This window comes from Oryctolagus cuniculus, chromosome 1 (genome assembly GCF_051225735.1).
Source record: "Oryctolagus cuniculus isolate XC-2025 breed Fujian yellow rabbit chromosome 1, ASM5122573v1, whole genome shotgun sequence".
NCBI lineage: Eukaryota > Metazoa > Chordata > Mammalia > Lagomorpha > Leporidae > Oryctolagus > Oryctolagus cuniculus.
This window is the reverse complement of record NC_142867.1, coordinates 202,404,595-202,429,791: the sequence shown is the minus strand read 5'-3', so window position 1 is coordinate 202,429,791 and position 25,197 is coordinate 202,404,595. Positions and strand designations below refer to the sequence as shown.

Here is a 25,197-nt window from a genome sequence, read left to right as displayed (position 1 = left end):
AGTTTCTTCTGCTGAGCATGGGAGGTAGCTCCCGCCCCAGCTAATCTGTCTGAAAGCAATGAGCGCCAGGCCAGACCCGGGTTCACGAAGACCCTCCTGTGGACGGCTCACGCTGTGGTTGGCCAACTGGCTGGTTGCTGTGGGTCCTTGGTGCTTCACCCATTCAGCACTCCATCTGCCTTCAGACAAGTTCTGCTCTTGAGGATGTTAGCGACGAGGGGGGCCTGCCCCCCGAGAGAGAGTGCAGAGGAGCCCAGAGTTCACAGGCATTGTACCGACCAAACAGCGTCCATTAGCTCTGGCAGTCACCATGGTGTGAGGGCAGCCGGCTTCTGCATGCATACAGCCTCAGGCTCTCTACAGTTCTCTCCTCCCCCGCCCCCCGCACCTCCCCTCCAAAGCAGGGAGCACAGCGCTTATTATCTCAGCTGTACAGATGCGAGGAGCGGCCCAGCTGGCCAGAGGCAGAGCTCAGGTTCCAACCTAGGGTCTCTGGGCTCCTGGGGGCTGACTGGCACTCGTCTCTGCCCGTCTGTGCCAGAGAGATACAGGTTCCCCTCCTTTGTTTCTAACCAGCATGGTCTTGGCAAGTTTCTTTTTTCTTCTTTATTGTGGTAAAATGCACATAGCATACAATTCACCATTTTGACCATTTGAAAGTGAATAATTCAGTGTCTTTGAGAACAGTCACCATGTTGTCCAGCCACCAGTACCTGGTGCTAGAACATGTACATCAGCCAAAAGAGAACCTGTACCCACGAAGCAGGCCCTCCCCGGTCCTCGCCATGCCCACCCCAGCACCTGGTACCTGCTGATCTCTCCTGGGCAAACTCTTAACCTGTAGGTCCAGTTTCCTCATGGGTGACATGAGAATAATAAGACACCTCTTTGGTGGGGTTATTGTGAGGATGAGGTGGGATAACGGGGAAGCGATGGACACACCCAGAAGGGGGTCTCTTGCCGAGGGTGTGTGCACCTAGGATCCCCCTGTGTGATTTTGGGTGGGACTATCTGGGCAAAGCTGCTTCACCTCGTCTACATCCTGGCTTCCAGGGGACCCCTCAGAGTGAGTAATTTTTTGTGACCTGGTCCTAGACACTGAGGGCCTGGAAGGTTCTGCTGCTCCTCAGGACAGGTGGCCTTGGATAGTGCAGGAGAGTCATCGGGTGGCTTGATAGTGGCTTGGGCAGTCGCTGGACATCACTGTTGTCCCAAGTACCCCGGCCAGTGCCTGGAGCTCGGGAGTGAAACATTGAAGCGCTACTTCCGGATCTTGCCTGGGCCGGGCAGCGTGGGGTTCCTTAGGGTGACCACTCAAGACAGGAGAACACGGTCACGAGTCAGGCTGTGCCTGGCCACACACCGGGGCAGGCAGAGGTGCGTGCTCGGAACCCGGCTCGAAGCCGAGAGCTGGCCGCGCTGGGATGCGGGGGCGTAGCAGCTGATATCACTCCCTAGAGAGCAGCTGGCTGGTACACATCAGTGAATGTCCAAACCCTTCGCGTGACCTGTGCTTTAGTTTGTCAAATTTATTTTTATTTGTTTGAAATGCAGAGAGACAGAGAAATCCACTGGTTCACTTCCCATATACCTTTAACAGTCAGGGCTGGGCCAGGCCAAAGCAGGTCGCCCACCTGGGTGGCAAGGACCTACGTACTTGAGCCACCAGCTGCTGCCTCCCAGGTGCACATCTGCAGGAAGCCGTCCTGAAAACAGAGCTGAGACGCAAATCTGGGCATTGCAATGTGGGCTGTGGGCATTCCAAGCAGTCTTAACTCCCCCAAACTCCTGCCGCCCCAGCCCCCCGAGTCGTGCTGAGGATGGCATCAGAGCAGGACAAAGGAGAGGGCCGGGCTCTGCCATTTATTTGATTGACTAATTTAAAGTTCTTTGTGATTTTTCTAATACTTCTACCGAGTCCACCCGAACTGTATCCCTGCACTCTCTGGGAGTACAAGGCTCACTAAATGAGCAGTTAATATAAACTGTAAAAGAAAAGAAAGGAGTACCCAGGGGAACATTGTCTAGTTTTCCTTCATTACTGTCAGGCTATGCACCACACACACACACACACACACACACACGCGCGCGCACACAACCCCAAGACTCTCTGACATCCTGGAAGGTCAGAGGCTTCACCAGCTATGAAGGAGATGGATCTTAATTGAGAAAATCCTAAGCTTCTCCTCCTGGCACTTCCAACCTTGCCTCACATGATAACAGTTGTCTTAAAAATTAACAGAGGGGGCCGGTGCTGTGGAGCAGGGGGTTAAAGCCACCACCTGCAGTGCTAACATCAGCTATGGGTGCAGGTTCAGGTCCCGGCTGCTCCACTTCCAGTCCAGCTCCCCGCTAATGAGCCTGGGAAAGCAGTAGAAGATGGCCCAAGTCCTTGGGCCCCTGCACCTGCGTGAGAGACCCAGAAGAAGCTCCTAGGTCCTGGCCCAGCTCCGGCCATGGTGGCCATTTAGGGAGTGAACCAGCAGATGGAAGACCTCTCTCTCTGTCTCTCACACTCTGTCTGTAACTCTACCTCTCAAATCAATAAATAAAATCTTTAATAAAAAAAATCCAAGGTGCACAATCTCCAGGGAAAGTAGAGGAAAAGTGCCTGCAGTGCAGTGAAAACAGGTTACAGACAACAAACCTTAAACAAGGGTTGCTGCAGGGCAGGTCAGGTGATGCGCAGCAAAGACCCCGCCTGGCCACGGGGCCGCTCAGTCCTCACCCACGGCACCAGACGACATGCAGCAAAGACCCCGCCTGGCCACGGGGCTGCTCAGTCCTTACCCACGGCACAGCCAAGAGCGGCGAAGGCAAAGCTATGTTCCTGGAGGACCAGCATAGTCAGGAAATCAGAGAACACAAAATGGGACCGGGGTGAGGGAAGTCAGCCGTGCTGCTGGGGCCGTGTGTGAGGCTGGAAAGTGGGGACAGTCGGCGTGCACAGGCGCTGTTGTGACGCGAGGGGCTCTCCAGAAAGAAGAGGACAGGGTTAGGAAGGAGGATGTGGTGACCGACACGGACTGGGAGAGTGAAGACCCAACAATAGATCCTCAGGTGTTCCAGAGCAGAGACAAGAATATGTATGAAAAGAAACATATATAATAAGTATACCATTTTAAAAGGTCATATGGGGCCAGCGCCGCGGCTCACTAGGCTAATCCTCCACCTGCGGCGCTGGCACCCCAGGTTCTAGTCCCGGTCGGGGCACCGGATTCTGTCCCGGTTGCTCCTCTTCCTGTCCTGCTCTCTGCTGTGGCCCGGGAGTGCAGTGGAGGATGGCCCAAGTCCTTGGGCCCTGCACCCACATGGGAGACCAGGAGAAGCACCTGGCTCCTGGCTTCAGATCAACGCAGTGCGCTGGCCTCAGCGCACCAGCCATTGGAGGGTGAACCAACGGTAAAGGAAAACCTTTCTCCCTGTCTTTCTCTCACTGTCCACTCTGCCTGTCAAAAAAAAAAAGAAAGTCATATGTACAACATAGTATATAAAATACATTAAAATATATAAACAGTAACATACTATATAATGTACAATTGATACAAGATAATAAATACCGTGTATTTATTTTATGAATTTTTTTCTGAGTTGGAAGAGTTGAGTATGTGGATTGAAGGGCTCCCTGTATGCCAGATAAAGTCAAGAGTTGCCACACCCAGATCTTCCCTGGCAGTTTTTTTTTAAACTGTAAGAATAAAGAAAAATCTCACAGTTCCAGGCTGAGAAAACCAGGTGCCTTCAAATGCATAACAAATAAGACGGCCCCAGACTCCTCTGCGTTACTTTGTGGTTTGGAAGGTGAGAGGTGGTAGCCTAAGGGTCCCAAGTTCTACCTTGTGTCAAGGCAGCTGGGCCGCCCTCAGCGAGTTTTCAGTGCCTGCTTCAGCATAGCCACACAAGCTCCACCAGGCTGAGACCTGAAGCAAGAGAATCTCGTATGGCCAGAGCAGAGAAGGGCAGGTGCTGAGTACCAACAGGAAACAAGAAGAAATGCTAGGAAGAGTAAGACGGTCAGCACGTTGGTCCACTGAGACCAAGTATCTGTTTTAGCAACTAGCATGCTTATGAAGGATCTTTCAAAAGTTCATGGACAAGGCCGGCGCCGCGGCTCACTAGGCTAATCCTCCGCCTAGCGGCGCCGGCACACCGGGTTCTAGTCCCGGTCGGGGCACCGGATTCTGTCCCGGTTGCCCCTCTTCCAGGCCAACCCTCTGCTGTGGCCCGGGAGTGCAGTGGAGGATGGCCCAGGTGCTTGGGCCCTGCACCCCATGGGAGACCAGGAAAAGCACCTGGCTCCTGGCTCCTGCCATCGGATCGGTGCAGTGCGCCGGCCGCAGCGCGCCGGCCGCGGCGGCCATTGGAGGGTGAACCAACGGCAAAAGGAAGACCTTTCTCTCTGTCTCTCTCTCTCACTGTCCACTCTGCCTGTCAAAAAAAAAAAAAAAAAAAAAAAAAAAAGTTCATGGACAATGCATATCATGGAAAAACTATGCGTGACTTTCAAATGTTTCGTACCAAAATAAACTTATCTTTTAATCTCATTTCCATGCTGTTTTTGAAGTATACTTATATTTAAAAAATCTAGGGGCAGGCGCTATGGCATAGTAGGTTAATCCGCCTGTGGCACCAGCATTCCATACAGGTGCCAGTTTGAGTCCCAGCTGCTCCTCTTCTGATCCAGCTCTCTGCTGTGGCCTGGGAAAGCAGTGGAGGATGGCCCAAGTGCTTGGGCCCCTGCACCTGCGTGGGAGACCTGGAAGACACTCCTGGCTCCTGGCTCCTGGCCCCTGGCTCCTGGCTCCTGGCTCCTGGCTCCTGGCTTCAGATCAGCCCAGCCTCAGCCATTGTGGCCATTTGGGGAGTGAACCAGCAGATGGAAAACCTTTCTCTCTGTGTTTCCCTTTCACTTTCTGTAACTCTACCTCTCAAATAAATTAAAATCTTTTTAAAAAATCTATCCATGGGCTCTTTTCAAACAAAATTTAAAATAATCTCATTAGAACACAAATAAAAGGCAGGCCAGTCTATGCACATGCAAGCAAACATTAATAAGGGTTGCAATACTTATATAAAGCAAGATTTAGTGTAAAGCAAAAAGAAATAAAATGACAACAAGGTTTATATTTCAAAGCTCCAACCAATCAATAAATGTCTATTAAGTGCCAGTTCTTTGTACTAGGCAAGGGCATACATTGATGACAAATATAAAATCAGGCTGAATATGCTCCAAATACTCAGGTAAAAACTGTTGAGATACATGGAGAAGAGGTCAGAGACATAGAGCAGGACTTAACCTCTGAGCCTTTTGCAGCACAAGTAACCCAAGTGTGACTCGTATGATCCCACAGTTTGATTGGGTCTATCATGTGTAAGTGGTCTAATAAAGAATTCTATAGCTGACAGCTAGAGAGTGCAGCTTTTTTTTTTCCAGAAAAGTTCATTGCATTACAGAAAATCGCAATAAACCCCCAAAGCAGACACTGTACAAGCCAAATTCTCTAAACAATGCAATAAAACTAGATATAACAAAACCATAAATTAAATTTTAAAATGCTCTGTGAAATAAATCCTTGGCTAGGGATTCACTGAAAACCTCAGTCACAGTCTGTTCAGAAACCAATTTGGTTGTGTGAGATGAGGCAGGAGCCCACGAGGCCGCATCTTCCCGTTAGGGCCCTCCTGCTCGGAGACCTGGTGTTGCCTGGATGAGAGGCCTGGGGACCACACGGGAGGCCTTGTGGGCAGCCACCAAGGGCAGAAAGGCCACTGGCGTTAGGATCCTTCAGCCCTGAGTTCAAGTTCTGCTTGCACCTCTTAGCTGTGCTGAATTTGTCGATCTCTCTTCCTTTTTGGACTTCAGTCTGCTTACTGAAAACCAGGAATGTTGAGCTGCATCTGTGGTTCCCAACCCTCCTTAGACAACACAGTCACCTGGGAGGTTTTTAAATACCACTGATGCGTGGGATCTACGCCCAGAGATTACGTCTCTGTTGGTGCGGAAGGCCAAGTCGTCAGTATTAAAAAAAAAAAAAAAATCTCCCCAAAGTGATTCCAGTGCACAGCCAAAGTAGAGAAGCCCAGGGCTGGGTGATTTCTTGCCACCACCACCCGCAGCTCTGACAGCGGTCCTGCTGGGCACCTGCAGTCTGCCCTGGAAGAAAGTTTCAGGAGGCGAGAGCCAGAGACACAGCCACGCCAAGCCATCTAATCAAAGTGTGCATTATCTCAAATGGTGCAGAAAATGCCTGCGCCAGTTAATATTTTGCACCCAACATGATTTAGACCTGGGGCATAGATTGTACTCCGAGCCCATTGCAAACACAATGGGCCATGTATTCACTGAACAGTAACCACTGTAATTACCTACAGGGCAAACATATGAGGTTGTTCAAGCAACAATTAATTGTAGACCTGGAACTAATGGGACAATAACGGGAAAGTATCAACCAGAGTGTGCTTCAGAAATCACTTCAGAAACCCAGTATTTTCCAAATTGTACTAGAAAAGCATTTTTGGGGATGTGATGGCGTATAGAACATCCCAGGTCCCCAAAACAGTTGCTCCAGGTTTTTCTAATAGCTCCTCCTCAAGCCACTGAAGGTGGGAGGCAGGCAGTGGTTTTTCGTCTTGGGAATAGTGGACACGCTCTGAGAGGACTGTAGAGTGCTTCTATTTCCTGCACTCGTCACAGCACCACCTCAATACACCTGCCAGCAGGTGTGCGGACCCTCTGGACTGTAGGGTCTTTTTTGTGAATCGGATGGAAACCATGGGTCCTTTGTTCCCTTTTGCAGAAAAATGTGTGTGTCTGATGCACATGCATGCCCACACAGTCTCTGCCCCACAGTTCTTGGGGTTTCCGTGGACGCCTTGAATGCCCTCTGTTCTCACCAGGCTGTGAGCTGCAGCCTGTCTTTGCCTACCTCCAGGCTCAGGCACCGCACTACTTTTTTTTTTTTTTTTTTTTTTTTTTGACAGGCAGAGTGGACAGTGAGAGAGAGAGAGAGATACAGAGACAGAGAGAAAGGTCTTCCTTTTGCTGTTGGTTCACCCTCCAATGGCCGCCATGGCCGGCCCGCTGTGGCCGGCGCATCACGCTGATCTGATGGCAGGAGCCAGGTACTTATCCTGGTCTCCCATGGGGTGCAGGGCCCAAGGACCTGGGCCATCCTCCACTGCACTCCCTGGCCACAGCAGAGAGCTGGCCTGGAAGAGGGGCATCCGGGACAGAATAAGGTGCTCCGACCAGGACTAGAACCAGGTGTGCCAGCGCCGCAAGGCGGAGGATTAGCCTATTGAGCCACGGCGCCAGCTCCGCACTACTTCTAAAGCCAGGAGTTCCGCTGATGGACAGCCCTGAACCTGCTGTTCCTCAAGGCATCCTGCTGCGATTTTCTGTTGGTCCCAACTTGACCTAGAATCTTTCTAACAGTCATTCTGCCCTTGGTCCTTACCCGCCTTGGAGTGTCCCTGACTCAGTGGAAAGCTTAGTTTGGTTTCTGGGGTGCTGTCTCCAGGTAATGGCTGCTTGGCTGCCAGGAAGTCCGCTCCAGCAGGTTGGATGCAGGGGTCCTGGTGAGTGGCTTTGCACCCTCTGAAGCAGACCAGGGAGAAGGGCAAATGTCTAGTGCCCCACCCTCAGGGGGAGGGGTGGAGAGGACTGCCTCGGGTGACAGAAGAGGTGGTAACATGTCTTTGGCTGGGCTCCGAGGGTGCCAGCACACCATTTCCCTGGAGGCTGCAGCCAGAGGCTGCGCTGGGCCCGATCTACAGCTGCTGCTGGGACAAGCCAGGGCTCAGAGAGCGAGCTGGTGGCAGCAAAGACTGAGCTTGCCTCGGCCATGACCTCTCGGGATGGGAGGTTTAATGGGGGGTGGGAAGGCGTCTGGTGCAGAGGTTAAGGATGCTGCTTGGGAGGCCCACATCCTGTATCAGAGCCTGGGCTCCAGTCCTGGCTCCATTTCCAATCCCAGCTTCCTGCCAGTGCACACCCTGGCAGGCAGCAGGGTGATGACTCCAGAGCTTGGGTTCCTGCCGTTCATGTCGGGGACTCGGATTGAGCTCCTGGCTCTGGCTCCTGCCTGGCCCAGCTCTGACTGCTGTGGGCATTTGGAGTGTGAACAAGCAGATGGAAGGTATCTGTCTGTGTGTGTGTGTCTTTCTGTCCTTCAAATAAATAAATAAATAAATAAAAATTGTTAAAAAAAAAAAAAAAGGAAGAACAGAAACTGTGGAGAAATCATTGTATAATCTCAGGGTAAGAAAACTCTTCTTAAATATGATACAAAATCTGAGGACATAAAAGAAAAGGCATTGATAAATTCGACCACATTTTAAGATTATACATTTGTACATGGCAAAAGACAGCATAGGCGGCATCCAAGGATGGCCTGGGGGCGGGGAAGGGGTAGGCGGCATTTCCCACAGTGTTCACTGCTCCAGATAAAGCCCACTCTACAGACTGGTAGGGAGACTCGGCATCCGCTGCGACTAGGACAGCGGACTGCATGGTGTCCGGAAGGGACGCCCAGTGGCTCTGAAACACAGGGAGAGAGACCCAGCCTCACTCCCCGTGAGACAAATGCAAATCAGAGCTGCAAGCAGAGTCCATTTCCCCCGTCACTCTGCAAAGATCAAAAAGCCTGATAACCCCCCTGTGTGGCTGGGCCGAGGGAAAGGAGAGCTGAGATCTGAAGAATGCTGGGGGAGAGATGACATTTAAGCGGGGCCGGGTAGGACAGATAATTAAAATCCAATTTAACAACTTACTGGCACTTGAAAGCAAAGGAAGAAATAATGAGAAAGATAGACAGATTTGACTGCTGAGTGTAAAAACACACACACAGAAAGTAAAGACAAACACACTGAAATATTTGCAGCAATGCTAATAACCTGAGTTTGAATGCTTTATATAAAGAAAGCCTTCATTAAATTCAATGAGGAAAGCATTAGACTATCACTCAAAAAATAAAGGACATGGAAGAGTGATTCCTCAAATAGGATCTACTACTTGTTAACAACCACATGGAGAAAGGCTCGTTATGTTTAACTATGAATGTAATATGATTCAGGGTGTTTTTCTTTAGTGATAATTCATTGTAAAATCAGAAAAATGTATTTAATTCCCTCTGTGGACAAGAATATGGTGAAATTGTCCCCCTAATTATCCCCGACTAGCAGATGTGCAAATTGATAAAGATCTCTTTTGGACACAAGTATCAAGTCTTTCGAAGCTCACGCTCTTTATCTGGGAAATGTTCTTTCACAGACCCAATGCTATAGAAATAGCCAGAAATATGGGTGAACAAAACGCTATGCACAAATACGCCTGGAGAATGGTACAAAAATAAGTACGACAAAACATGTGACATACTGGAAACAGTCTGAATGCCCCCAGATTAGAGAGGAGTCAGTAAATCACGGTATGTTCATACGCTTGCCTATTATACAGCTATTACAACGCTTTGAAGGAGTTTTTAACAGGACGGCTAAATGCCTGTAAGGTAAGTGGAGAAAGAAAACAGTACAATTATATAAAGAGAATGATCTCAAGAATTGTTTAAAAATTTTTTTTATTTTAGAGGCAGAAAGAGCAACACACACACACACACACACACACGCACACACAGGTTCCATCTGCTGGTTCACTCCCCAAACGCTCAGGATGGCTAGAGATTGGGCCATGCCAAAGCCAGAAACCAAGAACTCCGTTGAGTCTCCCGCGTGGGAGGAAGGGAGACTACTTGAGTAGTCCCAACTACTTGAGTCATTACTGCTGCCTCCCAGGGTGAGTGTGTTGGCAAGAAGCTGGAACCAGGACTCGAACTCCAGCACTGGATGTGGAATGCTGGCGTCCCAAGCAGCGTCTTAACCAGTAGGCCCGCAAGAATCTTGTATTTACAAAGGTCAGGTGGCTGCATAGAAACAGGACTGAAGGAAGCGGGCTGCATGACGGTGGTTCTTTGGGGAGGGGTGGGTCGTTGGTTAGTTTCACCCTTTTTTCTCATTTGCCACTTGTCTTCGGTGATGATGTGTAGCCTGCCCAATGAAAAGGCTGAGACGCGAACTTCCCCCACCCACACCCCTGCGCCGCCCAGGGTGCCCCAAGCCAGACCTGTAAGCCCCTACTCCCACAGCAAGGCAGCGGCGAGGCCGCCAGTAAAAGGTGTTTTCTGGGCTGTGTCTTCCAGCTGTCGTTTGCTGCCACCACGCCCGTCCTGGCCGATAAGAAGAAATACCCCTACTTCTTCCGCACGGTGCCGTCGGACAACGCGGTGAATCCGGCCATCCTGAAGCTGCTGAAACACTACCGCTGGCGACGCGTGGGCACGCTCACCCAGGACGTGCAGAGGTTCTCCGAGGTGCGTGCCGGACGTACCTTCCTGGCTCCTTTCAGGGACACAGAGGGGCGGCTGCCCTCGGGACGCTGGGGGTTTGTACCTTGGTTCCCGGCGCTGTGGTGATCTTCCAGAGTAGCAGTGCGCCCCCTAGGGGGCTGATCCCGGAGGAGAAGCTGCCCGGAGCTAAGACCGCAGGGCTCCCGCGGGGCTCTCTTGGGTTGAGGGGGTTGGGGGGATTTAGGATTGGTTTTTAATGGCTTACAAATATATGCTAGCACAGGGCATTTCCTTTTGCAAAAAGAAGCAATGCAGCAGTATATAGGAAAAGTGTTGCTTTGTCTCTGGCTCCCTCAGTCTCACCCTCTCTCCCAAATACACTCCTGCTTTGGGTCTGGTGCCAGGACTTTTTCAGTGTGTTTGTTTAAGTCTAAATGCCTCCGTGCTGTACACGGGTCTTCAGAAGGTTTGTGAAAATGCATATTACGATAAAACTATGCGTGGATTTTGATTTTTTTGCACCAAAATAAACTTCTTTTTGAAATATTTATTTTATTAATTTGAAAGGCAGAGAGAGAGAGCGAGCGCAAGTGCTTGCATCCCCTGGTCACTCCCCAAATGACTGCAAAAGCCAGGACTGGGTCAGACTGAAGCCAGGAGCCAGGAGCTTCTTCTGGGTCTCCCACAAAGGTGCAGGGGCCAAAAGACTTGGGCCATCTTCTGCTGCTTTCCCAGGTGCATTAGCAGGGAGCTGGATTGGAAGTGGAACAGCCAGGACTTGAACCCATGCCCATATGGGATATCAGCACCGCAGGCAGCGGTTTTACCCACTACGCTATAACATCAGCACCAGAATAAATTTATCTTTTAATTCCATTTTTCCACTTCGTTTTTCAAGCTTTTACAACAGATTTGAGAGACCTTGTTTGAGCTCAGGTTTTAACGAGGCATGTTCTGTGAAATTGGTGCAACTTATCCAAACACACCATGGGTCTCCACAGCTTCTCCCCACCACAGCCAACACCTTCGTGTCCAGCAATAGAGTTCTAGAAGTAGAATTGCTGGGTCATTTAATTTTTTTTTAAAGATTTGTATTTATTTGTTTTATTTGAAAGAGAGACAGAGAAAGATTGACAACATACACACACACACACACACACACACAATCTCCCATCTGCTGGTTCTACTCCCCAAATGCCTACAACAGCCAAGGTTGGGTCAGGTTGAAGCTAGGAGCCCAGAACTCAATACCGTCTCTGCTATGGGCAGCAGGACCCAAGTATTGGAGCCATCACCTGCTGCTTTCCAGGGTGTATGTTAGCAGGACTCTGGAGTTGGAAGGGGACCTGGGACTCCAACTCAGCACTCCAACCCGAGATGCAGGAATCCCCAGTGGCATCTTAACCACTGCTCCCTCCAAGACTCATTGAGCATTGTGAGAGCCAAAAAGCGCTTGCACTTTCTAGTCCCACCAACAATATTTGAAAGTTTCCACTGCAGGGCAGGTGTTTAGCCTTGCAGGTAAGCCACAAGTTGAGACGCCCACTTTCCATGAGTCAGTGGACTTGAATCCCGGCTCTTACTCCTGGTTCCAGCTTCATGCTAATATGAACTCTGGGTGACAGCAGGTGGTGGTTCAGGTACTTGGGTCCCTAACACCCACAAGGGAGACCTGGATTGAGCTTCCATTTTCAGCCTGGCCCTGTCTCTGCTGTAGCAGGCATTTGGGGAATGAACCAGAAGATGGGAGCACATCTCTCTCTCTTGCTCTCTCTGTCCCCGCCTCCAAAAACATAAATACATAAAAATTTTTTTAAAAAAGTTCCCATTTCCACGTATCCATACTCACTGCAGATTAGTGAATTTGAAACAGGTTTCCCCGCTCGGATGAGCACAGAACAGTCTTTTGTCTTTCCCTCCCATGGCGGGCTGAACCTCAGACTTTGCTATTCCCACACATGCTCATGGAACTTTGAGCCTCCCAACCAGCAAGACATCGCGGGCAGCTCAGCTGCCGGAGGGAAGCCACGTGCTAGCGGTGCCGGGGATCGCCCCACATGAGCCCCGTGTGCAGGCCACCCCCAGGGGCCACCCTCCTACCAGCCCAGGACAGGAAAGGCCCAGTGAGGGGGTGACAAAGGCGGGGACAGAGCAGGGCCAGGGTTCCCCCGGACCCGGTTCCTGCTCCGGCTCTACATCTCACCACTATGGCGCCTGCCTCTCCCTTGGAGAGAGAGGCCTCTTGATGCGCCGGCTGAGATGCTGGGAAAGTCGCCTTCACCCTCATGGAAGGTGGGGACAAGGGCCCTCTGTACGCCACCCCCCATCCCTTGCAGGGATTTTGCCAAACCCCAGTGAGTAGAGGACCTGGACCAGCTTTGTAGACTTTGAAGTTCCTGCAGAGGGAGATGCTTGAAAAGCGGAAATGCCTGCCCCCTCCCCCGCTACACTCCCCCCTGCCACACACACACACCATGTGCCGTTCTCCAAACCAGGCCAGCGTTCCCCAGGCAAGACTGCGCCTCCTCTCCTCCGCCTCTGTCTCTCAGCCCCGAGGAGGGAGGGGCACAAAGGAAACGGGACCTCCATGGCAGTGACTCGCTGGCAACCACAGCAGAGACTCTTGCTGGCAGACTGCTCTTTGTAGGGCAGCCACAGATGCTCTCAAAGAGCAGGACGTGGGTTCATGGTACAGGGTGCAGAGCGCCAGCGCCGTGGCCCCATTTGCACAGGACCTTGCAGCAGTCTGAGGAGGGGGCGTTGCTTTTTCTCTAATCTTATCTTTGGCTGCCAGAGCCTGAAGGACCCTTTGAGACACCGTCCAGGCGTGGACAGCTGTCCACACTACTTACAGAAAGGGCAGGATGGAATTCCAGGTCCCGATCCCAGTGCAGACTTCCCATCGCTCTTTCTCTCTAGCCCTGTCTTCCTGGAGTCACGTGGCAATGCATGCACCTGCACGTAACCTCGGGGCTTCTAAGCTCCCATCAGCTTGGTGCAAGGAGGGTAAATGATCGGCCTTGACATTGCCTGGATGCTTTCTGGATTTTTGGATGCTCTCACGGCTGCTGCCTGGTGGGGGGAGGGATGAAGGTTCCTGTTTGCAGAACCGAGGTCTACTGAGGTGGGCTGGGCTGGGCAGCGCTCTCTGCGTGTTGGGATCCCGGTGCCTGCACAGCTGGGGTTGCGGGGCTCCTCTTGGCCCGAGGACAGGCTGTCGCTTGGTGGTGTTGCTGCCGAGGACCCCTCTCGGTTTCAATCTCTCGGCGCAGCTGCCCCCTCTCCGGGCCCGAGGGCTTTGGCAGCCCTCTGCTGCTGTCTGGAGTGCAGCCCTGGAGGCTCGCCAGGGCTAACAGCTTTTCGTGAGTGCAGAGGAAACTGGATTCCTTTTATGAAGCTGGTCGATGCGCAGCATCAGGCACTTCTGTTCCGGGCGGAGGCACTGGAGGGAATGTCACATGACACAGGCCTGAGGCTGGAGGGGACGGGGCACCCAGGGCCTGCCCAGGGCTTACAGCAGATGAGCTGATGTCCCGGCCCAGCTTGGCTGAGTCATGGCAGAGATTCAGGGCCAGTGCTGTGGCATAGTGGGTAAAGCTACCACCTGTAACACCGGCATTCCATATAAGCGCTGGTTCGAGTCCAGGCTGCCTCCTTTCTGATCCAGCTCCCTGCTAATGGCCTAGGAAAGCAGCAGACAATGCCGTAAGTGCTTGGGCCCCTGCACCCACTTGGGAGACCTAGAAGAAGCTCCTGGCTCCTGGTTTTGGCCTGGCCCGGCCCTGGCCATTGCAGCCATTTGGGGAGTGAACCAGCAAATGAAAGATTTCTTCTTCCTGCCTCTTCCTCCATAACTGTGCCTTTCAAATACATCATAAAAAAAGAAAGAATTGGGAATCTTCCTCTCCACTTTGCAGTCACTGGGCAATGGGAGCGTAGGATAAGAAGCCTGCTTGAAACACCGCATAGTAGGTGCTCATGAAAGCCCATTCTCTCTTCCAGTGACTCATGGGGCACACCTGGGAATGCACACCCATCGCCCCCAAAACCAGTCATGTGCCCCACCCTGCCACCGTGTGCGGTGGGCTGTGCGGGACCAGAGATGAGTGGACTAGGCCTTGGGGTGGTGGGTGTCAGGTTTCAATTCCAGCTGCTCATGGGAGTGGTGGGGGGGTATTTTAGCTTAGGTTAATTTTTTTTCCTCATAATTTGAATTCCCTAAGTTGGATTTTTTCCTCTTATTTTTCATTTTCACAGCTGTATTGAGATACATTACATATCCTATAGTGCCTACATTATTAGTGTACACTTAGTTCTAATACTTTTAGTAAATATATACAGGGTGGCCACATCTTTCCGTGACTCCAAAAATTCTCTTGGACCCATTTGTACTCAGTCCCACCCTCCAGTCTCAGGTTCGTGTGTTTTCTGGGTATTTTTCCCTTGTTTGGAAACTTTGTATAAACAGAATTATATATATCCCTTGTAGTATTTGGTAGTGAGCTGGTCTCTTCCACTTGGCCTGCTGTTTTTGAGTGTGCACGTTGCTAGTTCGTTTCTTGATGCTACTGAGCAGTATCCCTGTGTGGAGAGAGTACCGTTGGAGAGAGCACCATTGAGGATCCCCCAGGGAGCTTTGGCAACCCTGATGATGCCCCGGCCACCCCCAGGACAACGACATTGGTTGGCAGCGGCATTAGAATCACTCCAGGCTCAACGTGCAGCCTCCACTGGGCAGCCTCCTGTTTGGCCTTCAGTGATTGGCTCTGAGTCAGGCGTCCGGGGTAGAAACAGTGCCCTCTTGTGGCAGAGCCTTTGCACTTACAGTAGCACCTGTCCACCGGACTGCCTGGCTGCCCTCAGCAGGGTTGGCCGCCGTGGGGCAGGACAAAGCAGGTAGAGAGAGACCTTGCTCTGGTGTGGGGCTCCCCCAAGGGGTCGGCAGTGTCTGGGTGCTGATGCAGAGCTGAAGGTGTTGCAGAGGTGTGGCCCACAGGTGGAGATGGGGCGGGATGGTACTGAGGCCGTGTGGTGAGACTGGAGGGCTGGGGCTGTGCTCGGAGCTGGAGGAGGGTGTCGGGACTGGACGCCAGGCCACCAGCTGCAGTGGAGTGCGTGTGTGAGTCACTGGGGTTAGGGCCCAGGGAGTGAGAGGCCAGAGTGTGTGTGACAAATGCGTGGGCTGCAGGGCTCAGGGTGGACATGGAGGTGGCGAGCAGGGTCACCAGGGACCGCCAGTCGAGGGCAGCAGGGAGGGGTGGGTGTTGGGCCTCTCCCCCCAGTTCTGGGTCTTATGATCGATGAACCATCCATACCCAGTTACTCTTTCCCTTCTGAATTCTGTGGCTCAACCACCAGCTAAGTGCCCTCCAACAACTCCCTCACTCCTTCTGGGCTTCAGTTTCCCCTTCTGAAAGACAAAGGAGTTGGACCAGTTGACCCCTAAATTCCCTCTGGCTCAAAGAACTTTAGATTCTATGGTGAGCTTAGGGACCCTGACACTAACCTACCACGCCCAGGAGTGTGGCCATGAGAATTACTGAGCCACTTTGTGCCTCGGTTTGGCTTTGGTTTTTTAAAAGACTTTTTTTTTTAAGAGAAGTTTTAGTTTCCCAGCCAAATTGGGAGGAAGGTGCAGAGATTTCCCGTGTGCATCCTGCCTGCTCACAGGCATGGTCTCCCCCACCATCTATGTCATCCCCCCCATACACACTGATGAGCCTCACTGACAGGTTGTTATCACACAAGGTCTAGAGCTTGCTGTCAGGTTCACTGCTGGTGTTGCACCTGCTGTGGGTTTGGACAAATGCACAGTGACGTGCGTGCACTCACCATCATAATATCGCACAAAGTTCTTCCCGTGCTCTTGAACTCCTCTTTTTTTTTAAAGAATTTATTTATTTATTTGAGAGGTAGAGTTACAGAAAGCGAGAGGAAGAGACAGAGATAAAGGTCTTCTGTCCATTGGTTCACTCCCCAAATGGCCACAACGGCTGGAGCTGCACTGATCCGAAGCCAGGAGCTTCCTCCAGGTCTCCCATGCGAGTGCAGGGGCCAAGGACTTGGCCGTCTTCTCCTTTCCCAGGCCACAGCAGTAGAACTCCTCTTTTTACTGCTCGCCACAGTGTTGCTTTTGCTATAACATCTTTCAGGGAAATCCTTCCGACTCCGTCTTTCCAGGTGCACATCTGTCACACGGTGAATGCACTCCTCTTTCCTCCGTGGATTTGCACAGCTGGGGTAGGGAGGGGCGCTCCTGGCTTTTCAGCATTGCCTAATATTCCACTGTGTGGCCACCCCGCATTCACTTGTCCCTTTGCTTCCTGGGGACACTTTGGGGGCTTCCGTGTTGTGGGAATTATGACTGAAGCCGCTGTGGACATGCGGGTTTCGCGTGGACGTTGTTTTCTTTGAGTAGATGCGTGGAGTTTGACTAGCTGGGTCACGTGGCAGGGTTGTGTTTCGTGGCCGGGCCACATTGCATTCCTCCCAGCAGCGCCTCAGAGCTCCTGTGGCTGCACTCGTGGCCAGGCCTTGGTGCCGTGAGTGTCCTGGATTCTGGCCGTGCGGGTGGGTGCGTCGTGATATCTCGCTGTGCTGTCACCTTGGGTGACATGCGGTGTGCACCATCTTCTCCTGTGCTTGTTTGCCATCTTGGTTTTTCATCCTGAGTGTGGGGATAATAATAGTCCCAGACTCCTAGGGTTGTCGCGAGGATTAACTGTGCTATGACACTTAGAGTGCTAAGAAAAGACCTTGGTTCGTCATCAGCTCCATGCCAGGGGTAGCTGTTATTTTTATTATTGTATGGAATCCATTCCTGAAGCCTGTGGCTGGCCCCCATTCAGGAACCCTGCTGTGTGGCTGCTATTCTGTGCTGGCCTTGAGCTCCCTGCCCCTCCCCCACCCGCCTCCCCTCCCCACCCTCCTAAAGGGCTCCAGGCCTCCCTGCCTCCTACTGGTCCTCAGTGTTCTCTAGGCTTCCGGGGTTGACCTTTGCATACTTAGAGACCTCCCTCAAGTGGCAGGACCCACTGAGGGCCTTGATCCACCCAAGACCAAAAGCTGTGCCATCTGCAGAGCCTCCTCTTCAAACACCTGCCCTTTCCGATCCCACCCCCCAGGACCCTGCCTGGCCCTTTGACAGCTTCCGCACTCGCCAAGTTGCCATCTGCTCCCACCCACGGGGTCTCGGGTCAACTCCTCTAAAGTCAGCGCTTAGACTTCAAGAGTGGTGACCTGGGGGGATGCCCCTATGGTGACAGGCAGGGGGACCCCAGAATGCACCTGTCCCAGGACCTCCCTGCTGCTCTGGGCAGGAACAGGCTCCTCGGCGTGGCTCAGAACACCCTTTGGAGTCCCCCTGGAGCCTCTGATCCAGCCATGCCTCCACGCTGGCTTCTCTCTGGGTAGCAGCTTCCTCCTTCCACCTGGACCAGGTGAGCACCCTGCCTAGGCGCTCACTTCCCCCGCCCCTTGGGCTGCTCCCCATCCCTGTTCTTTGCAGCCAGATGCCTGAGGATGAACACGATTCTTCCCTGAGTCTGCCTGCACCTGAGATGGAGAGAGGAGGTGGGAGGTGAGCAGAGAGATCCCAGAGATCCTGGAGTGTGCCAACCCCATGCCCTAACCTGACTGCCTCTGGGCCAAGTCCCTGGGCCATGGGGAAGGAGGAGGAGCCGGCAGAGTCGGTGGGACAGGACATCACTCCTTCCTGTGATCGCTTGTTGGTGTGGATCCTGGAGCTCGGATCTGAGCCCGCCACTGGAGCCGGCAGTGACCAGGAACCTGCCACGTGGGTCCTCTTGGGGGATGTCGGGGTGCTTGGTGCCAAGCCCCTTTCCCTGCCTTGCCACCCTGGGAGGTCCATTCTTAGGTCACTGCTTCCGGAAGCCTCTGTGTTTAGGGTGAGGCCATCCCACTGCCTGGACCAGAGGTCCTCACAGTGTGGTCCTGGGCCTGCAGTACACCGGGGGCTCCACGGCCCACTGAGTCACAGCAGCTGGGTGGGGCCCGGGCAAGCCTACCACCAGGAGGACTCAGGTGAGAGCGCCATGCTCTGAGCCTGCTCTGTCTGAGCAATGGGCCGAGCACGCCAGGGTCTGGACCACCTTCCATCTCTGTCCTCAGCTTCTCTCCAGGATGTGGGCTTGAATGAGCTGTGGTGTAGCCACAGATCTGTTATCATTAGGGGACTAGAGGGGACTCCTGGTGGATCCGATTCTCACCCTGCTGGTCCCTGTGCCTGGGTTTCGTCTACAGGGCTTGCTGGAGCTTGCCAGGGACATGGCTACCTCCTGCTGTGAGCTCTTACCTGCAGCCTGGGAGGGACTTGGCCATCCTGCCCACCCAAGGCAGCTGCTGTGACAGTCTCTATGGCACTTCTAGGGGAGAAAGGCCCATTGTTTGCCAGAGGGTGGTAGGTATTTGTGGCCTGATTTCGATGTGATGTTAACAGATCTGTGCTGATGTCATTGTATACGAGAGGAAAGAAGACGATCCCCGGCCCATCAGATCTGTGCTGTGAGGATGTTCTTGCTGAGGACAGGACCTCTTTTTAAAAAGCAAGGCTGCATAAAGAGAAATTTGGGCTTGGCAGCTACATAAGTGGTACACGAGCTTGGGGAAATGGCCCAGAGAGGGTGCAGGAGAGGCTGAAGTCTGAGGACCACAGGGATGAATGAAGACCACCTGGCCACCTGCTCATCTGCAGTGGGACTGGCAGGGGGCTCTACTGGCAGCCCTGGTCTAAAGCAGACTTTCAGTGGAAAAGGCTTTTTGGCCAAGGCCAAGGTCAAGAACTGGCCTGCTGGCTCTCAGCCTCCCCGAGGGCTGACCCCAGGGGTCCAGCACTTGCTTCCCCACCCTGGTGAAAGACAGCCCCCTGGTAGATTCTGGGCTCTACACATCCCTGCACAGAGGGAAGACCCCCGCTGGGGGAGAACGCTAGCCCGCCAGGACCTCCAGTGTCCAGCACCCGTGGCATCCTGTGGCGGAGGGTGTCCATCTGGGAGCAGGTCCCACAGCCTCCATCCTGGGGTGACTGCTGTGGCTACGCCTGCTGTTGAAAAGACAGACCTTCAAGCGTGGAGCTCCTGTGCTCAGACAGGCGCCCACGCATCCCTTCCTTCCTCTCCAGGGCAGAGAGGAGATGGCTGGCCTGCCGTGGTGTAGCGGGAGGCCCTGGCCTGGGCAGCAGGTGCTCACAGCCAGCACACAGGTCCTCAGAGTGGAGTGCCTCTCCCCCCACCCACACATGTACACCTCTGCACCCCCACAGCTGCCTGGACCCTGATATGGGAGGCTGCTGTGGCTGGAGGGCTGGGTGCTGGTCACCCTATGAGCTAGAGACATGAGTGTGGCCCCTGCCCGGCTGTACAGGCCCTGGCACACGGGCGAGTGAGGGAGCACACCTTCTTTGTAACAGCCCACAGGGCATCCTGCAAGTCTCTGGGAGAAGGTGGGGGTCCCACCCATCTGCAGCAACCTCAAAGCCCTCCCCGGGATCCTTGTGGGCACAGCCCTGAGCTGGCTCCTCCAGCCTCATGGGACAGCTGCTGGCCCGGCCTTTGGGCTAGGACATGTCATGGTTGCATCCCCAGCTGCTGTTTATTGAGTACCTACTGTGTGCCGTTGGTTGCCTGCCATCACCCAGCTTGTATTATGCAGGGAACTCACTCGGGGAGGACTGAGTGACTGCCAAGGTGTTGCAGCCAGGAGGTGACAGTTGTAGACATGAACCTGGCTTGCTCCCACCCTGGGAGGGGAGGAAGCTGGGGGCATGGAGCCAGCAGCCCACCCCAAGGAAGTGGATATCTCACCCAGCCGGTCTGCTGGAGAGGCCTTTGCAAGTTTCCCTGTGAGCTTCTGTTTTCCTTTCTACGACTTTTCCCCATCCTGAGCCCAGCGCTGCCTCTCTGCACCTGCTCCCACACTTCCAGGCAGTGCCTGTTGTCCCAGGTGGATTCCCCAGAGGCACTGTGGTACCTGCAGGTCTTGGTTCTCCCCCCAGGGCCCATGCCCTGGGCCCGGGTAGTGTCAGAGCCGTGTGCATGAAGGAATGGTGGAGGGAAGCAGGGCAGATTGTGCAGGAAGCTGGGAGCGCCCTTGGAATTCAGCAGCTCGGCTCGGTGTCCGGGGGGGTGGGGTGGGGGGAAGAGTGGGAGAATGGAACGGAAGGCGGGAAGGACGGTGCCGGCCCTTGAGGCTCTGCTCGGCAGTAGGGAGCCATGGAAGGTTTTAACATAGGGGAGCGAGGTGGTTGCAAATTGGGATGAGCAGGCCAGAGACTGGGAAAGCAGCCAGGAGGTTAGGACAGTAATTCAAGAGAACAATAATCAGATTGCAGTTACTTCCTTACATAAAAATGTCACATTCTCTTTGTTGGTCCTTTTGCTTTTCTATTTAGAAACAGTAATTATTAGTCTCTAACTGTAATATTGATATGTACTCAATACAGAAACCCTGGAAGACACAGAAAAGCAAAAAGGAGACTTAGAGATCGACCACCGCCCACCCGGCACAGGGCGCTGCTAACATCGAGCCCGCTGTCTTTGCAGCTCCCAGGGCGCCTGAGAGAACAATGCATAGACAGATGCACGCTCTTGCTATAGATTTGGCCTCTTGAACTTGGCAATGCAGGGTCAGCAAACAGGCCCCACCCCCATGATGCCCGAGGGCCCCCCCCTTGCTTGCTGACGCCAGTCCTGGTGACCTCAGGAGCTGCCCTGGCCTGGGCCGTGGCCCTCCCAGATGTATTTCGAGCTGTATTTATCCTACTCTCCGTTCCGTTACTTCCTGTTTTCCAGTAATTCTGCAGATATTCTGTGTCCTGATGTCCTTTTAGTTATCTTCCAGAATGATTAGAGATTGCTTCCTGTAGAAACTCTTTGCTATTTTAAGGAATCTGGGGTGGGACGGGAAGATGCGCATTGGCGGTTGCCACATTCAACGGATCTAGAAGATTCTGCCCCCTGCACTTGCCCTCCTTTCCTCCGCGGGGACGTGAGCATGGACATCGTTGCCAGCTTCTGATTGCAGCCATGATGTAGTCTCTCTGTGCTCGAGCTTCTGTGTGAACACGTCTGATGGTTTTCCAAGGACACGTCCTGCGAAATAGCACCTGCCCTCTTGTCCAATTTGCCGGATCGTCCTGCGGACAGAGCGTACCAGCGGAGACTCCCACACAGTGTCAGGGAGCACTCTTTACCAACATTGTGCATTATTCTTTTCTGATCTTTGGCAATTGCTGTCTTCACTTGCATTTCTTTGATTACTATTGAGATTGAATTTCTTTTTTACTAGGAATCTCATTTCTGTCTCTCCTTTTGTAAATTGGCTTTTCATGTTGTTGGCACTTTTTCCTGTTGGAGTGTTCTTTTTCTTACTGATTTATAATTATTCTTTATAAAGGAAGGCTATCAGCTCTTTGTCACAATTGTTTCAGATATTTCCTCGTGTTTCATGTGGCATTTAATTTGGCTTTTGATATTATTTGATGTGTTGAAGATGCTAATATTTTATATAGTTAAAGGTATCAAGACTTTTTTTTTTAACCTTTAATCTTCTGCTGGGCAAATTCTTCTCATCCCTAACATTTTTGTAAATATCCACCTGTGTTTTCTTCTAGTACTTTTATTACTTCGTCTTTAATGTGCCCAGAATTTCGGTGAATGATCTAAAATATCAAACCCTCCTCCTGCTCTCACAGATACTAAATCATTCTTTCAATATTTAATTAATGTTTCTTTTCCCGATTCACTCAACATGTCTGTGCCAAATTTTATCTTTAGAAAAATCACATGCCACATTTTATGGATGTTTTAGACCAGTTCTGAATGATAGAAACATAATGCAAAAACACGTCGGGAGTTTTAACTTCTAGTAATCGCACCTCGAGAAGTTAAGCAGGTGGAGCTGACCTTAGGAGTCTGCTCTATCCGATACGATGTGCCCTCCAGTACCTGACACTGACACTGCAGGCTCCCAGCGTGCGGCAGGGCCCCCACCAGGCAGGCGCAGCGAGACTGTTTTCAGGGGCAATCTTGCGTGGCAGTCATCCGTCCGTTTTGGAATTGGCATCCCAGTGTTTTAAATGTCGCTCCTTGGTTTCATGTGTAGTCTTCTTATTTTTTATTTTACCCTTGACTTTATGGTTGCCGGTTTATTTTTTCTAAGACTGCAAGTGTGCGCCCTGTATTCTTAGTTAGCATCTCAGCAGCGGCGTCATTGCCTTGGCCTCTGGCGTCTTGGTGATGCTGGGTCTCTGCTTCCTGGGGGGAGAGCATCTCCCCATTCGCCCTTCCCTGTTGGATCCTCAGTCGTGTTTTGCCATCTTCCTCTTCCATTAACTGTTGGGCTTGTGTTTGGGCCTTCCATGCTTATTACTACTTTGGAGAATGGACTCTTCTCTCCTTAACATCGTCCAGGTGGTTAATGCTGGGATGTGGGAAAGCTGTGGGTCTCCTGCGTATGCCTCTGAGGATTGGCCACACCCAAATGATCACTTCTGGTATTTTCCCCCCTCTGAATTCTTTTGGATTTTCTAAGTAGGCAACATTAACTCTTGGAGCAAGAAAAACAGTGCCTTTTGTTTTCCGGCGTGATGGCCTCCTTACCTCTCTCTCATTTTTCCCCAAGGTGCTGCTGCCCGGGCTGTAATTCTGCTTAGCTAGGTGGCCGTGTGCAAGTTGCTTCATTTCTTGGCATCTCCGCTACTGTGGACCTATTCCTGTTACCTCCAGTATCATGCTTATCCAAAGAGCAAAGACCTGTATAGCAGATAGGGCTCAGAACAGTACCCAAAGGAGCACCTAGTAAGTATTAGCCGCTGTTGCTATGGCTTCATTCGCTGGAGAGTCTCGAGTGGTTTCTTTAAACAGAGTGGTAATAGAGAGTATTCTTAACTTGTTCTGGATTTTTAATAAGAATGCTGTTAGGAAGATTACCAGGATGTCTGTTGGAAAAGCAAATACCCCTCATTCTGAAGGCATGTTCTATTTTTATTTACTCAGTGTGTGTACCAGAAAGCTCTGCCGAAAAGTAAGGGACCTGTTTAGAATCTATGTCAATAGCTACGTGGTTTTTTTCTCTCTTTGATCTATTAGCGTGACAACTGATAGTCATCAGTGTGCTTGGATTCGCTTTGTGATGTGTCTGTTTATTTAACAAGTATTTCCTGGGGGCCTCGCACCTGTGGGTCACAGCCAAGGCACCGTGGACACATCAGCGGGAGAAGCGAAATCTCTGCCCTGGCGCAGCTTGCGTTCTTGTGGGGCAGGGGTCACGGCTGATAGAATACGGCAGGCAGAGAAGACTTTCAACGTGTTCATGGAAAAATTCCCATTACGAAAAACGCTGGGCATGGATTTAAATTTCTTTGGCACCGAGATGAATTGTTGTAACGTGTTGCAAGAGGAGCTAGTTGGAGGCAGTGCAAGGGTAGGACATCAGGGCCCTTGTCAGAGCAACACGGATTCTGTTCAGATCGAAGCAAGAACAAAATACTAGATGTCTAGCGATGCTCCTGTGGAGGGAGAGGTGAAATCATGGACACTTTACAAAAAGTGTACAGTAACGATGCCCCGAGAGATATCGGCACTTGGCAGAGATCTGATTTGAAGAAAGAGGTAGGATGGTGTTGGAGAACCGCCCTTTGGAGGCCCAGCCACAGCCATCTGTGAGAGGAACGTGACACCTCTGGTTGATGAGGACCAGCAGTCTACAGTAGCAGCACCCCAGGTGGCCCAGCTGGGCGCGCTGACACAGTGCTGCCTGAAAGACTATGGTGGGGCAAGCATTCTGCTCCTGGGGTGCCGAAGCGGCTGTGCCCAGGTGAGCTGCGACACAGCAGAGTTTGCAATGGAAACTTTGAGTAAGTGGGAATCCAGCTTCTGAAGCGTTTCTTAGAAGACGTGGATGATGCTGAAGACAAAGCATAATCAGAGCAGTGGCTACCGGGGCAAATCGTCTGGTCAAGGTCAAGGTCAAGGTGGACTGGACTGGAGCAAAATCCACAGCAGCAGTGTTTTTGGCTGCTCGTGGAAGTTTGCTTGTTGACTTTCTGGAGGGCTGAGGATGATAGCATCTGCCTGTTAGGCGAGCATTGCGAGACAGACAGATCATCACAAAAAGAGTTCATGGAAGCTTCACCAGAGACCCCTTCTGCCCATTCCTCTCATCGCACAAGGACTTTTTTTTTTTTTTTTTTTTTTTTTTTTTTGAGTTTCACTGGGCAGCCGTTAGTGGCCACCCACCTGACAATCCTGATTTGGTTCCTTCTGACTTCCATTTTCCCCTCTAATCTTAAAAAAATCTTCAAAGTGTACCCATTTTTCTTCAGTTACTAATGGAAAGCAGATGGCATCAGCATGGTCAGATTCCCAGGGCCTGTCCAGGGATACACTAAATGGCTGGTAGCACTGCTCACAAGTGTCTTAAACTTAATGGTGCTTAGATTGAAACATAAATATTCTAATTTTATTTTTGTCTTTTAATTCCATTTTCCATGAATTTGTAAAACACCATCGTAAATGTATACCATGCCAGGTAATAGTAAGTGCTAGGGATAAAAATAATTAGGGTAAAGGGAAAAACCTAGGCCATGTGGAGCAGGTGAGGTCAAGGAGAGCTTCAAAGGTAAGGGGAGTTTTGAGCAGACACCTGACAGCAGCGACAGGGCAGTCACAGGGTTATCTGGGAGCAGAGTGTTCTAGCTGGGGAAATGTGCGAAGGTCCTGAGGTGGGATGTACTCTGGGGGTCCTGGAGCAACCTCAGGGAGGCCATGGTGGCTAGAACAGGGTGCTGGAGGGGAAAGTCAGTACTGATTGCAGCAGGGAGTGGGAAGACATTGGAGGC

General features: G+C 51.9%; 1 protein-coding gene across 1 annotated transcript in view; it reads left to right on the top strand.

Moving 5' to 3' along the window:
- The window catches only part of GABBR2 (gamma-aminobutyric acid type B receptor subunit 2), a 368,126-nt gene that overhangs the window by 147,267 nt on the left and 195,662 nt on the right, over positions 1 to 25,197 (top strand). Inside the window, exon 3 of the mRNA XM_051843712.3 lies at positions 10,194 to 10,364. Within this exon, the coding sequence (XP_051699672.3) occupies positions 10,194 to 10,364 (171 nt within the window). The remainder of the gene's footprint in view (positions 1 to 10,193; positions 10,365 to 25,197) is intronic.